This window comes from Etheostoma spectabile, chromosome 10 (assembly GCF_008692095.1).
Source record: "Etheostoma spectabile isolate EspeVRDwgs_2016 chromosome 10, UIUC_Espe_1.0, whole genome shotgun sequence".
Lineage (NCBI taxonomy): Eukaryota > Metazoa > Chordata > Actinopteri > Perciformes > Percidae > Etheostoma > Etheostoma spectabile.
The window spans coordinates 13,320,470-13,336,388 of record NC_045742.1 but is presented as its reverse complement, the minus strand read 5'-3'; the positions used below and the strand labels follow the sequence as shown (position 1 = coordinate 13,336,388).

General features: G+C 38.9%; 1 protein-coding gene across 6 annotated transcripts in view; it reads left to right on the top strand.

Moving 5' to 3' along the window:
- fgf13a (fibroblast growth factor 13a) overlaps window positions 1-15,919 on the top strand; it is a 102,634-nt gene that overhangs the window by 65,189 nt on the left and 21,526 nt on the right. For 4 of the 6 annotated variants that reach the window (XM_032527719.1, XM_032527721.1, XM_032527718.1 and 1 more), the window contains 2 exons: window positions 6,465-6,575; window positions 11,970-12,073. In XM_032527719.1, coding sequence (XP_032383610.1) covers window positions 6,465-6,575; window positions 11,970-12,073 — 215 coding nt within the window. Of the gene's footprint in view, window positions 1-326; window positions 676-2,037; window positions 3,114-6,464; window positions 6,576-11,969; window positions 12,074-15,919 lie in introns of those variants that run through there. The other 2 variants (XM_032527722.1, XM_032527720.1) reach the window with 2 other exon arrangements.

The following is a 15,919-nucleotide window of genomic DNA, read 5'->3' as shown; positions in this document are numbered from 1 at the left end:
CAGAGAGACCCCCCTTCATGCATTGCATTGATCATTTATGCCCTGATGTTGGAAAACAACATGCCGTATTAGGTCAATATCAGTATTAGGCCGACTTGTGAACAAAAATAATTTTCCTCAACAGTTTCGCAGAACAGAGAATTGTCCTTGTGAAAACACTCTGCCTATAATGCATGTTGTCTTAGTAGATTGTACATCGATATTTTTCAGTCCAAAGTGGACAGGCCTGTATAACCGGTTTAGTCAACGCATTATCGGATCATTTTACATCGTTTTTTTGTAATATGAGAGCAAAGTCTTCTCTGCCCCAAGAAGGAAGTACAAGCTCAGGCTGCATTTTCGATCACTTTTCTTCAATCCGACCCGTGCGCAGCAATACAGCAACACACGCCCGTTAGCCGGGTCAACAAGACCTCTAAATGAATGTTTAATGAGCATTTTAGAAGTAATAATGGCATGTCACTAATGTCCTGTAATGATCTTCCTGTTGATGGCCACGCCTCGATGCTTTTTCTCCCACTACGCCTCTGATCAGTTGTCTAACAGTGGATTGAACTTTGCTGAATGTAGACCTCTCGCTTATACTCCACTATCCAAACGCTGCAAGTATCCGAGTCACTGCTTTGGTTTTGCTGGAGAGAGTCATGACTTTTCCTCTGAGAAAATCAGTTTCAGGTAGGCTGCTGTTTTTGTTTTAAAATGTCCACTTTTTGCTTCTTTTAATCTTCAAAATAGGTTTAAGTGTGGTTGAGACAAAACTTCCAAAGTTATCTTTAGTAAAATGTTGTATATGTCTTTTAGAGATGTTATCTAAGTGAGTTATATTTTTAGTAGTATTTCTTTTTCTATTGGTAAGTGGCGTTTTTCTCTGTAGGCTACTGTAGTAGTTAACCGCCTTTGAGCTGTCCGTGGTGCTGAAGTGGAGCGATACATTGTTGGAGTATTTTATTGCTTCTCTGGAGTTTTGCCGCTGTTTGATTAGAGCGTTTGTGTTTTTTCAGAACACGGGTATGATATATATGTATTTTAGTTGTAATGTTAAGTTTAAGAGAGTTATTCTAGTTACTTACATTTCACTTCTAGCTCTGTTTTCTTCAGATTAAGCGACGTGGAATGCAAAATATTGAGTTGTGTTGCCGGCACCGATTATAAATCAGAGGAAAGAAAATACAACGTCTACGACAGTTTTGGTTGAGGACTGCAGATGGCACCACTGGTTAGGCTGTCAATCCAGGACTGAGGGGGAGCAAGCGAGAGTTGAGGGCAGTCATGGGTGGAAATGTCAGAGACTTCAGTGTCATGACACACACAATGTAGCCCTGTTTGTGTGATCAAATATCATAATTTATCAGTGGTAACCAATTGAAAGACAATAGACGCCTTAAAAGTGGAATTCAGATTAAGATTCTGTGTAGAAAACCCAGTGATAGGATATGCGAATTTGTGATACCGTATACCGTATATTCCACCGATGTAAAGCTGTTTCTGTTACTTCATCCCATCCTATTACTGTGTATTCCACTATATTTTTTTGCATTAACATCACTGCTAACGTCTGATGATGGCTACCTGCTGTTTTATCCTCGCAGTTATGTGCACGCTTTATAATTATTATAGGCTAGTTAATCTTTTTACGGCCCGTAGTCCAGGTTGCATGTCTTACGTTTATTGTTTCCTTTCCCTCCTTCCCTTCCCCTCAGTGGTTTTGTCACTTGTTAGACCGCCATTGCGAATAATAACCTGTTCTTAATGACCTGCCTGTAAAATAAAGGTGGAATAAAAAAATAAAAATGAAAAGGTTGGACGCTCGCCATCACACAAGTTAGAAACATTGGATTTATTTGTTGAAATTCGTTGCAGCCTAAGCGACCCTGCTGTATCAGTAGTTATTTTTTTCTGTGACTTTGTATCTAATGAAAAAAATCGAAAATCGGTGGTATTCCTTCCTCTCACTCTCGTTTTCCTCCTCTTTGCCAACTCCCAGCCCCCACAACATACGCCCCTTTCTCTTAACATGGAACATGAATTATCCCATATGACGGCGTATGTGAAGATTTTCTTAATTGTGCCCAGAGACTGGGTTTGTGTCTCACTAGTTAAACTTGCTGTCGTCTCCCTCCTCCCCACTGCTCATTCTCCAGGTTGTCGGTGTGATGCTCTGAGCAGCACAGAGTCTTTGCTTTGCGCTGTGCTCGGATACTGCAGCCAGAATGATGCGCCTGCTGGTATCTTGCTTTGCCTCGGTTCAACAAAAGAGCGAAAAACAATTGGAATTTATTTAGTGATTTGTTCCCAACCTCTGCGTTTACCTCTCTAAAACGCTGTGTAGGTCTCTGCCAGCTTCACTGAGGGATTAAAGAAACCAGATAGAGAGCACTGCAAACACTCCCGGTGTCTGCAAACAGGTGTTTCTATCCTTTGGCGTCGCACTGAGGTTCATTCACGACTGTTTTCCTACCCGAGTACCATGTGTGCGGTAGTGTAGTGTAGTGGGATGATGCAAAACCGCTTACGAGACTGGGTGTGTGCGCATTTGTTGTGATGCAGATAAAATAATGGAGTTGGAAGAAGGTGCAACGTGCTTTTGCGAAAGTCTTTGTACAGATTCACGGTGGAACGTGTGGGTTTATTTTTTAAGTTTGACTTTTTTCTCGAAGGTCCAACGGACAATTCCTGAATAACGGCCACATTCACGAGAACAGTATTCATTCGGACATGATCTAACTGGCTTTACTGCACTACTGGGACTATTTTATTGTCTACTTTTCATAGTCTACTTGGGAAATTCTTTGTTATTTAACGAATCGTTGCCTCAGTTGGTTACCAGTGCGCATGGACGTTTAACTTCGGAATCCAGTTTTCTGGGTGATTCTTTTTACGCTTCTCTGTAATTTTTTTTTTACAAAACGTAGCCAAACTGGCCATGGCTGCAGCGATTGCCAGCTCCCTCATAAGACAGAAAAGGCAGGCGAGGGAGCGGGAGAAGTCTAATGCCTGCCGCTGCGTTAGCAGCCCCAGTAAAGCCAAAGGAAGCTGTGAAAAACCCAGTCGACTGAATGTTTTCTCCCGGGTCAAACTCTTTGGCTCAAAGAAGAGGCGAAGAAGACGACCAGGTCTGTTGTGCAATACTGTCAGGCTATTATCCCCAGGACACTCTATCTATTGTAGGACTACATTATAATTCAAAAGTAATCCAAACAACATAGATACATACTGAGTACTGCTCTATTGCTATGCAAATTGCAAAAAGATTTATGACTCTGCCAAAGTTGGTGGGAGAAGGACGGGTTCCCTTATGAATTTGGTCCACAGAGAAGTCACCTTTGGCATCTCAAACTGCTGAGGGATATAATAAACTAATACATCATCCTTCCTTCATCCTTCATTTACTCAGGCGACACTGGACAATATATACTGTACATAAGTGCTTATTAAGTCTATTTTGGAAATCACTCCACTGTCATGGATTGTTCACTGTTCATTTTATGTAAATTGGATAATAACTTCATCAAATGTAATTAATAAAAACATCTGTACTGTCAGTCTTCAAAATGCATTAATACCATAAATATATGCTACCTTTGGGCAATAATTAAAATAAAAGAGAGACACATGTTTACTTAGATTTAAATAAGCAGGTGTCTGTAAGCAGACCCCATAATTTCTCAAAAGTTATATTTTCCTATACTGTTGGCCAAGTTCCTTGTTGCTGATATAAAAATACTTGTCAGATAAGACAAAATAAGTGGGACCTGATTGTTATAACTGATTGATAGTGGGACACTTAAGATAAATATAATAAGGACATTTGGCTATTAAAGCACTCTTATTGCAGTGACAGAAGTGTGTCTGTAGCCTAAAGCACCCACTCTCTTGCAGAAGTGACCATGGCTGCATTCCTAATCTGATCACATCTGACTCCAGCACAAAACTCATCTTTTCTTAGTTCTGACAGATTCTTTGTGTGTTTGGAAATGCTGACGACGAAGATTCAGCTCTGTGTTTTCTCCCAAACTTTAATCAATCTCATCCCCATGATTCATTTCCAAGCTGTTTTGTAACTGTACATGATGCACCTGGAGGTTATGGTGCATGTTAAACAGCAACAATATCGTACAGATGTTGCACCCCTTTCACTTCCAATTTCTAAGGAGGAAGCAATGAGCGCCAAGAAGAAGGCGTTGTCTGTGACTTACACCAAACACAAGAACTGGCATCTTTTGGAAAAAACAGTGTGGACCGTGTATGTAGATTGGTGCATTGTCTGGTAATGCAGTGTGCACATTTTTCAACAAATGCTGAAATATGTACATTTCTTAATGTATGTCCATGTGTGAAAATCATCCAATGTAGATCTGATGCATATGTTCAGGCTACAGTTAGGTGCCATAATTTGATAATGAAAAGTGTGAAATTTTACAACAGAATCATTACAATATTTCTGGGGTTCAAACTGAATTCGTTAAGGAGAGAAAAGGTTTGGAGTGCTCGGAAGTTGGAACAAATAATGAAGGTGCTTTATGGAAGGGAACACAAAAGTAAAAAAAGAAGAAAGATCCAAGACACTCTTTTGGCAAAAAGTTAAAAAGCTTATATTTTATGAATCCTATTTCATAGGTACAGTATTTCATGCACAAATATAATGTTTGTTTGTGCCGCTACACGTGAATTGTTCCTCAGCTCTCCAAATAAAGGCTTTTAAACTTTTTTATTGTAACCTTTGTAAGGTCAGAAATGGCAGTATTGAAAGGCAAGTGAGATGAAAGGATAGATGAAAGGTGTGGTAAACCACTGTAAAAGACACTCCACCAGGGACAGTAACCAGGGAATGGAGAGCACTTAGCTCTCATCAGACATTATACTGATGCAACACAGACAGACTGCCCAAGCACTTCAAAAGTAAATTATCTGCCACGTCAAACTATTGTCTTGGGGAGCGTTTCATATGTTGATAGATAGACAGTGTAGCTTTTGCCCTTTTGATTAGTAAAACTATTCGATTTTGTCCTTGTTTTAAGTCTCCTACAGTGACAGATTTACAACAACAAAAAAAGCTCTGTCTTCACTATGTCAAAAATACATTAAATTGTTGAGCACTTTATTTATCACAAGCAATGCATTTGCACATACATTTCAATGTACTCCAATTTTAAATGCAATGTACTCAAAAATTTTTTTTAGTCTTGCACTGCATCTCAACAGCACTGTGTCAGCGCTGCAGTATGGTCTGGCTGCACTGCTTGTTTATTCTGGGACAGGGGATGAAAAGCTCTGGCTTGTTTGGATGTCTTTAAACCAATCACAACTGTCCTGGGTGGAGCTAAGCCCCGGAAACAGCAACGGTTATCTTGCAAAATATATAGCAGAGATGGTAAAAAGACATCCGGGACGTGAGACACAGGCTTTATCCCAGCAATGCAAATCTGTTGAGCTAGACTGTATTTTTTTTTTTTTTTTTAGATGCACATGTGCCAAAAACGTTATTATGATTTCTGGAAACCAAGGCAGTCTTTTTAAAAAGATAATTTTTCTGAAACTTTACATCTATTGGACAGAAAGCATGGAGAGAGAAAGAGGGGACCTTCAGCCATCTTAGATCACTGAGCCAAAACACCCCCCCAAAGCCATTTCTAAAATTTGATATTTGCTCTTGTCCATCTGTGGTCTTATTTCTCTAGGGCCTGCCTTTTTTGTCACATCTGTTCCACTGTAGAGGAAAGATAGAATCATTGATTGCGGACACAGCAACATTGATCAAACTGTAGATCTTACCATTTTGGGTTTAACATAAATGTCTGTCTGATCTAACAGCACAGCAACAGCACAACAACACAAGAACTAGAGAAAGGTTGCTTATATTGTTTCAGTTCATTAGACAGCTTGCTATTTTGTTCATATACCCCCTGGATAACAAAAGTGAATGACCCTTGTAAAGTGGCTACATGATGGTACAGGGGATTTTGCATATATATAAGCTCAAAGCGTATATCAGGCCTCTAGTTTCATAAAGTGGCAAACACCAGGAAGTGGTCAAGCTAATGTAAAAGAATCTTGAATTGCAGCTCTTCTAATGGATACCACATTCTGGCTCCAAAACCATCAAACAACACAAGATTTCAAATTATTTTTTCCACAAGAAGGTCCTATCTTAATAGTTAAACCAGCTTTTTCGGACAGGTTTTCAGTGATGATCGCATTTGCTTGGTTGACCGATATATCAGCCTATTACAGTCAGCCGTTGTAATTGTTCCTTTTTGTCCTACCTCAGCTCCACCCAGCCTCCCTATCCTTTAACTAAACAGGATTTTGTGGCTCCAGTCGTTTCCAAAATGGCATTGAGTAGTGAAGCTTCAAAATGTCCCTTTAGAAAGATACAGGTGACATCTCATTGCTACATTAATGCTTTTCAGTATGTGGCTTCATTCTTGTGTCTTCCTGTCTTTCTGTCCCCTCTGCTACCACAGAGCCACAACTGAAGGGGATTGTGACGAAGCTGTACAGTCGACAAGGTTTCCACCTGCAGCTGCAGGCAGATGGAACCATTGATGGAACGAAGGAGGAGGACAATGGTTACAGTAAGATTCACTCTAGGATTGTGTTCCCCTAATGTTTATTATGCATCCATTGTCATGCTGTATTGTTTGTCAGGGGGATCCTTTGCTATTGTCAATTCCATGTACTACAGACAGAACTGCATTTACTATACTGTACCATTTTACGGAGTACCAAGAACTTAGGTGTCATATTAAAAGCTGAATTTTCCATCTGAATTGCTGCATGTTAGTTTTGAACTGTATTCAAACTGTTCAAAACTGTGCTATTTTTTTCACTCATGCAGATAAAACAGAGTACAGAGAAAAACTAACTTCTTCTTTGCCAATGCATTTAAGCGCTGCTGTATTTTTTAGTGGTTAATTTTATCAAATCAGTCATCCTACAGTTACCTTAACACTGATGATTGGCTTTTTATTCTCCTACACTGCCTCTGTTGTGAGAGCCAGTTTTGTCTTATACTATGTTTTGAAGCATCCCTATCATCGCCATTACACCCACCAGCTCTTTGTTTTCCAATAGACAGATTAAAGAGAAGATCAATGAAAGCAGCACAGCCACTTGTCTGGTAAAAATACAGCAGAAATAGACCACCTTATAATTAGACAGTGCAGTGAACATGACATGCTTTTAAAGATTAGAACAATAACGCGGTTAGTGACTTATGTGAAATCCACTTTGACTCGCAAACAAACACAATATTGTTGAGAAAAAGATCTGTATGGCACACTGAAACAGCTTTGATGTAATACTTACTAAGCAGATGTAAACACTTCTGAAACCACTGAATTAGTACCTCTGTAATCAATTACTCCCCTGATGGAGATGGCGTGTGTCTGTTTTTGCAGAACAACACCTTGGAATTTGTGTGTAATTTGTTTTCAAAAATAAAATGACAGCAAATAATGTGATAAAATACTACTACTACTACTACTACTACTACTCCACAGAGCAGACTATGCAAGTAGAAACCACGGTAATGAAGTGACAGCATCCTAGACCCACACGCACTGTTATACTTCTTTTCACAAACCAACTACTCCACCCATTATGTCTTCAAAGACTCACTGTTCTGTTGACTTACATAACAACTGGCGCGCATTGGCACTAAAATAGTTTTTCAAGAGAAAATTAAAGAGTGCTGCTGAATAGGAAAAGAGTAAAGCTCTTTGCACTGCTCCAAAAATAGCGTTGTTAGGCGCTGGGTGCACTTGTCTCCATGGTGACGGAGAGCGCAGTCCTCTTGGAGCTACTGGTGTCTTGTGATGGTGGGAGAGGACCTTCTCAAATGCACACACGCACACAAGAAGTTTTGATATTTCTGTGACATTTCATTAAAAAAACAAACTCAGAAATACCACATCCAAGTCTCATATGTCCCAGATTAAACCACTGCCTTGTGTTGCATCACAACTAAGCAAACCCACTGGGTAACAAGAGGAAAAAAGACAGGGCAACTCTAAATCCTTTTCTTCGAAAGATGAAGGGTACGGTTTCAGTGTTCAAGATGCTGTCCATTCTCAGTCTTATTCTTGATATTATAACCCTCATCTTTTGTAAATAGAAAATAAAAAATGTACAATTTTTCAATTAGTTTACTGTATTGTCAAGATTTAAGAAGCTGTGGTTCACAAAATTAGTCAAAAACATTTACAGGATGTATAAGTATTCCGATGTGTATTTTATCTATTATTAGATAAGTGACAATTTAAACGTCATTGACATTTTATATATTTAATGTCCTTTCCCTCACAGTGATCATATTTCTGTGTTTTTGGTTTAATCCTAAAACAAGTTGTCATGTTTCTCACTACTGAACCCCAAAATTTCCTTTTTGAGCTTCCTTAGCATGCAATAGTCAAAAAACATTGCCACGCTTCATGCAACAGCACTATACCCACTTATGCAATTAAATCAAGTTGTTGCTGAGGAATATATGCCTTACATTATTTACCTTATTCAGCCTTCTATTTTTCTTTAAGTATACCAATTTACCTCAACCAAAGACCCATGGCAGGTAAATAGATCACAGAACGTCTGTGTAGTGTTGTCACAACAGCTTACTTTTTAGCTGCTGTTGATTTCATATTATTTACGCAGGCATAAATTGCAGGCATGCTGCTCCCAGAACGAGTAACAGATACATGTTTAAAATGTGACGAGTGATTGCTGTAAACAGGTCAGGTTAATTATTAACTTAATTGGTCATGACTCCTAGGCTGTTAATGGGTGGAACTAAATACTGAGACGACCTGCAAGCATTCGGGAAAACTGTCCCTCAGGCCTCCTCCCCCTTCTTCTATGTGCCTCCCTGCATGAAAGGTCTATGTGTGGGTGGTGGCCCTGTCATCCTCTTCAGTGTGCTCAGGTGTTTCTAGGAGCCAGGAAATAATTGAGTTTCCCCTCTTGAAAATCTCCATCACTACACTGACTGGTAATCCTTCTGAAATGAAGTGGACTGCCGATGTGTACGTGTGCGACGTGGTGAAAGTACCAAGGGAGAACACTCAGTGAGCGATGCAGAGTGAGAACAGTGAAATTATAGAAGACAAGAACTGCGGTGGGAAGATATTTCAGGAGAGGAAAAAAATCAATCATCAAATCTAAAACTTTGCTACTACATACAATAACAAAGGATACAACATGTATGTGCACTGATGCAAATGTGTTAAAATGTATACCTGAACAAGTCTGCAAATCGTGACATAGGTAGTGTTTTAATAAGAAATCTCTCCTCACTACTAACATCCCCTCTAGTTCCATATACAGCAAAGCCCAGATGGATCACTGTGAACAATGGTTGTGGAGAAACTTTGCTGATCTGTAACCTGTAACCATGAATTTCTACGAAATATTTAAGCCTCCGCACCGCAGTATTGAAGAATACTCCCAAAAAGTTGGTGGCGTATTGACTGAGTCCCCGAGCTCATTAAAATGAATCACTACTAACATGAACTACCTAAATAAAAGTATTGCATGCACATCCACTCTTTCATTATTTGTTTAGAAAATGCTGGAAGTGATTTATTGTAGTAATTAGGTAAGTAATTATGTACATTTACTACTAATTACTGTATAGTTTATGTTAGGATTGAAAAATATGCTGTTCAAAGTGCATCCCAGTGCAGCTCAAATTTTAACCCATAATTGCAATATTTCTATTCATAGTTTCTCTGTCTTTGGTTGAAAGAATCTGCAAATACAAATTTGGCAAGCAGATCTATCATTGGTTTGTCAGCTTAATAAATGCACAAGATTACTGTAAAGTGTGCCTAAAATGCTGCCGATATAAAGGTTGTAAGCAATAGGTCCTGGCAGTATAAGCTGTACATAGTTGCCAAAGCAGGGCTCACCAACAAAGAAGAACATAGATAAACCATAGAGAGCGGTGTTTCTTTACCTAGGGAGAGATCTTTTGATTGATATATCGTTACAGGACTGCCGCTATGTAATAGAAAAGTGGGGCAATTTAACTGTGAGCTAAAGTTAGTTAACAAGGTAACTCGACCATAATAATATAATTGAGAATTTAAGATGCACGGTGGACCCTTCACTTATGCATCAGTATCAGTTTGGAGGAGTTTGTTTCAGGAGAAATGTACAAGAGTTCTGATTATATAAAAATACATGGAAAAAAGCTATTGAGTGATATACTACAGACTAGACTAAAGCTTTACATGTTTATGAGAGCTGAAATGTACCATCTGATCAGCTAAGTCACCATTTAATGTGTTAATCTTAAAGTACTGCTGGTACATAGACTCATGGGAACTTTGTCTGTTCAAAAGCTTGACATTCTTTTGTTGTTATTGTTGATATACTCTGACCGTTAAATAATTTCAAATATGTCATTGGGGACGTGACAACAGACAAGTGTGTAGGCTGTTTAAAGAAACAAAAACGGTAAAGACTGAGATAGAGGATAGAAAGGGAGAAACAGAGAGAAAGGGAAGACAGAATCATAACGCGAGTGGTTCTGGGACTTATATGCCTTTCCACTGAACCAGACATATGCTGGCAGTGCCTGGTTACAGAGTAAATACATTATGTATTCATGTGGCTGTTGTTTACAGTGAAAGCCCGGAGAGCAGTGGTAAAGCAATAAAGGCAGATGAATTAGCCCATCAAAAAGTCTCTATAGTGCAATTCGCTCAAAGGAGTCTGCAGATAAGGGTCTACTAAAAGGTTGACAAGAGGACCTATAGTAAGGGCACTCTGACTCACATCTTAACTGATGTGAAAATAAAGTTTAATTTCTCCTTTCACATATGTCTGAACTCAAAAGTCCTTATCCTAATGTGACAATGTATAGGGTTAAGTTTGTTAACACTTGCGATGAATGTTATGATTATCCTGTGGCTCATTATTTACTATATTCGGCATCAACAAACATATACGGCATCACTGTTTGGCAGTCCAACAACAGTCAAAACAAAAAGCGAGAATTTCATTTTTGGGGCGAGAAGTGCAGACTTTCAGGCGGATGTACTGTACATGTGCTTCCCTCTCTTCAGCTAGTGGATTCCCTGCCCGCATCTTATGAAATACAGGCAGACACACTTGTATGCAGTGCAGGCTTGACATTAATTAGGTAGAGGTGTACCTCATTGACCAGCTGGGCTGCCGCTGGCTCTCTCTTATCACACTCATATATGCTGCATCGCAACTGGCCCATAGCGAGCCCGGGTAAATGGCATGATGAGAGATTTGTATTGTCGGATAACAGCTGTCATTGATTTTTATTTGGTTGGTTTTCATATTTGATTTCGTACCACCTCAGCAAGTTGAACATGTTGTGTTTGCAATACCTAGGCTTAACTTACACAGCCTATGATTTTAGTTTATGTGTGCGAGTACACAACATTGTGTAGCTGTTCTGTCATTTCAATAATTTCTCTGTTTTTACGTTGCATGTTTCTAATTTTGTTTGCTTTTAAAATTACCCTTGGGAGAGAGTGACTAAGTCCCCGAGCTTATGTTGTACCTCTATTTGTGGTTTGGTTTTGACAACTCACTTTTCCATCCAGACAGAGACACTCTAATAACACTACTAATACACAACACTAATAACAATTATTTTAACCTCTTAAAAGGTGAATGCTATTAGGCAGAACTCTCACACGCTACGCTTTGGGCTAGCACTAAATTTGGATTTATTTCAGTAACATTTGTGCACTTTTGGGCTTGTGTTGTGACAGTGGGACATTTTGCCTCTGTCAAGTTTAACTCTTTTTCTGACTATGTACTGTAAATGTACTATGTGCTATATACATCTCAATTATATAATAGAATCAATATATATATATATATATATATATAAAATATTCATTGACTTGTGTTCTATTCTAACAAGTGTATTGATGGAGATGAAATTACACGCTTTGTTTATCACTTTTGTGTTGTCCGTCTCTTTCCAGCCATGTTCAACCTTATTCCAGTGGGGCTGCGAGTGGTGGCCATCCAGGGGGTGCAGACCAAACTCTATCTGGCTATGAACAATGAGGGCTACCTATACACATCAGTAAGTGTCTAACTTAACGTATGTGTGTGTGAGTGTGTGCATGCATATGTGTATATTGGATGGGGTCCTGGTCTTTATCCTAGTGGCTTACCTTTGAGTCTAGCTGCATGCAGAGAGACTGTTAGGTCAACATCTGAGTTACTATGGTGACATGAGTAATTTGAAGGAACAACCAAAACATGCAAGAGAGAAGAAAATGGAAGTGATTAGGCTTAGAGTGTATATGTTTTAGGCTTATTTTATTCATATTCTTTGTAGATATGGGTAACTCACTATCACCATGCCCTCTCAAACACAACCTCATCCTGTGCCTGATGATAGAGCAACATAATTTTCTGATATAATTCAGTTTTAGTAAAAAGTTCAAGGATAGTGTAAGCAGGCGGACCAGTGACAAATCCGATGGTGGCAGCTGGCTCTTAATCTTTGATTAAATGTGCAAGGTTATGAATAATTCAGTTGCAGGCCGAATAATGTTCCTGCTCGTCATCCTCCCAAATGCCACCATCACATTGTGTGGCAGGTGTCATTGAGAAGACTGACAGGCTGGTTGAATGTGCACCCAGAGGGCGAGCGGACAAATACGTTCACCATTTACAGAAAATCCTCATAGTCAAATTAGCAAAGACTGTTTTGTATGGTAAAGGTCTCAGTAGGCAGACACAATGGTGATTGATGGAAACAAGCTAAGAAACAGCAAGAAAACCTAATGATCTTGTAGCTTTTTACTCTGCAGCTGCTCCTGTCAAATGATCTGTTAAATAGTTAGACAGTAATGTGATGAAGGAAGAAGGAAAACCGGCTTTCTGGCTCGTCTCTCTCTCCCCTGACTTCACGCTTCTCTTATTTTTCACTTAAACAAATGCATTGATAAACAAGGCTTATGTGATAAACTCACTTAGCACAAAGCATGTCACAGAGTTGTATATAGCTCTTTCAGGAAGCTCCCAAGGACTCCAATAAGCAACGATTATACTGCTGAAAGGACTAACACCCTCAATAACAAACACATGAACATTTGATCACAGCAAAGACAAAAAAACCAAAAGGTTCAACACATTCTGAACAGGAGACTTTGGTATTGGTGACAGCTACAACAGCAAGCATCATTACAAAGATGTCAGTAAATAAATACTGAGAACTGTCATCGACAGTACGATTGCATTGAACCAGAAAGTTGGTAGCAGATTAACTTAGGTACAGTATATGCGCCACTAATAGTGAAGTGGATCATGTTAACTTAAAGTGGTTTGCATGTCAAACACAATGCTATTTACTTGCAATTAAAACAACATAAATACATAGATAACTTCAATGATATATGTAATAAAAAGACTGCAGTTGCCCAATGTTATGTAAGCAATCACTGTATTGAATCACTTCAAGTCAATTAATAATTATAATAATGCAGTATTTATTTTTCAATAAACCCAACCCAGAGTGACTATGTCAATAGGTCCAATGTGGCATAGACAGAGTTGCAGAGCTATAACTAAATCTCTACAGCTTAGAGAGTATTGTTCTGTTGTTCTTGCTATGCTCTGACCTCTCATTAGAAGAATGAAGCTATTTCTGCAAAGGATAGTCTTCTATTTATAATTGTTCTGTCAAGCGGAAATTCACTGGTTCAAACCTTTTTTCGGCTTCTCAAAGCACATTCACTTGTTACAGGTACCTTTTACTGACATTCACAAACTTTGAGATTAGACTGCGGGGCCTAGGATCAAATTGCCAACCTTCTGATTGTTAGGCAAACGCTCTACAGCAGGCTTGGGAAGCAACCCAATTGCCAAAAGTCAAAGCAGCCAGAAGCATTGAGCAAATGCCAAATTGCCAAAGTCAAAGCCACAAGCAGAGTTGAGCGGTTTTGTAGCTTCACATAGCTGAGCAAAACCAATTCAGATAGTTTAATGCTCTATAGGAAAAGTGGTCAGACCAACCACACATCTGATCCATCCCTACAATAGATGCAGCAACTTCCTCGATTTCGCCCCGATTACCGGCTTTTAACAAAACTTGGTAAATGTCTCCATCAATTTTAGACAGGATTGCTATAGCAGAACTTGAGTTATAGGCAATTCTCTGCTAGCACCGCCCGTTGGGAAGTTCTTGCATTCTGGTTGCCATGTTATATGACAAATCTTGCTCTCTTATTGTAGAAATGTGTATCTCAGCCCTGCAAGGCCGGATATCTGTTTTGGTCTTGATAGAACCAAAATTGACAAAGTTCTATTTATTTAACTGTTTTTCATGTTATGCAAATAAGCTAAATCCCGTCATCGTGGATGTTTATGGTCAAAACCCCTTTTTTTATAGAGCACATTGAGTTAGACCTGTTTGAGGAATTTCACATCAATCAGACTCACTGTGTGAGGGGCGTGGCCTTTTTGGCTTAAGTTATAGCACCACCATCAGGTTGAATTGCATCATATTCTTTGGGGAGCGTTAGCACATGAGCATTAGTTATGATGACAGACTTAAGAAAATGCATGATTTTGCATTTAACGCTAAATAGCGTTAAATGCACGCCCACATGCACCAATCAATATGACACTTCAGATCCTGACAAAGTTCTATTAATTTTACTGTTTTTCACATTATGCATATTAGCCACAAATTCTATCACTGTGCACCTCTATGGTCCAAGAGACTTTTTGTAGAGCACATTGAGCTGCATATGTATGTGTGAGAAATTTCAAGTAAATCAGACTTACGACCTGAGGGGCATTTTTCTTTCCAAAATAACTTCTTTTACTGTTAATTGTAGCGCCACCATGTGGCAGATTTAGCTCATATTTCTTGGGAACCAAATGCACATTCATTCCAGTCATTAAACCAAGTTTCATTTTCTATATTCATTCACAGGAATTTGACCAGCGGCCGAAAACGACAAATAATACTAAACCAGGGTTTGAACCCTAAATATGTTGTACATATCCAGTACTGGATTCTATATTTTTAATGTGTATACCCACAGTTTTGCAATTACAACACTGGCAGTTTTTTTTATTTGACAGCGTGTGTTGTTTTACCTGTCATTCAGCATTTGATAAATACAACCAGCCAAATCTATTTGAGTATTTTCATAGATCGAAAATGAATCTATGTAGTTAACAATTATGTTTAGAAAAAACCTCACTCAATATAGTAGATTAACAACACAATCACTGCAAATGTATGGTCTGCCTATAATTTCACTGTAATGAGTGCTGGCAATTGTTTGACAACATATCCAGCATGGGGGTTGCCCCAGATAAGCATGCCTGAGGGGAATATACAGGAATAATTGAAATAAAACATAGTCTTTCAACCCACACACACACATCCATGCAATGCATTTAACATGCTCCCCAGCAGTCCACAGCTCTCAGTTAGGGATTTTAATGATATGACCTTGGCTATCAGTAATTAAGCATATGCGGCAAGCTGTAAAATTAATTGAATAATGATGAATCTGGCTGGCAAAGGCTCTACAAGTAGGGAGTAGCAGCAGTAGAAGTATTGGCCTATGTCTAAACTGTATTTTATTGCTGATGTTTTAGGCAAAAAGCGGACGCCAAGCAGCTTACAACTACCTTAGATGAACCAAATTTTCTCACTCAGTTTTGCTTCCATCTGCGGTGTGCGCCAAGGTTCTGTCCTGGAATGATATTTTGTTTGTCTTGTATATGCTTTCCCTTAAATAGATAAGTGGTTTAAATGTTTATCTTATCACTGCTATGCAGATTACGGTATATTCAATTCCATTTGACCTAAAAACTGTATTGCATTTCAATTCAATTTAATTCAATTCTTTTTATAAAGCGCTAAATCCCAACAACAGTTATCTCATTGCGCTTTTCATAA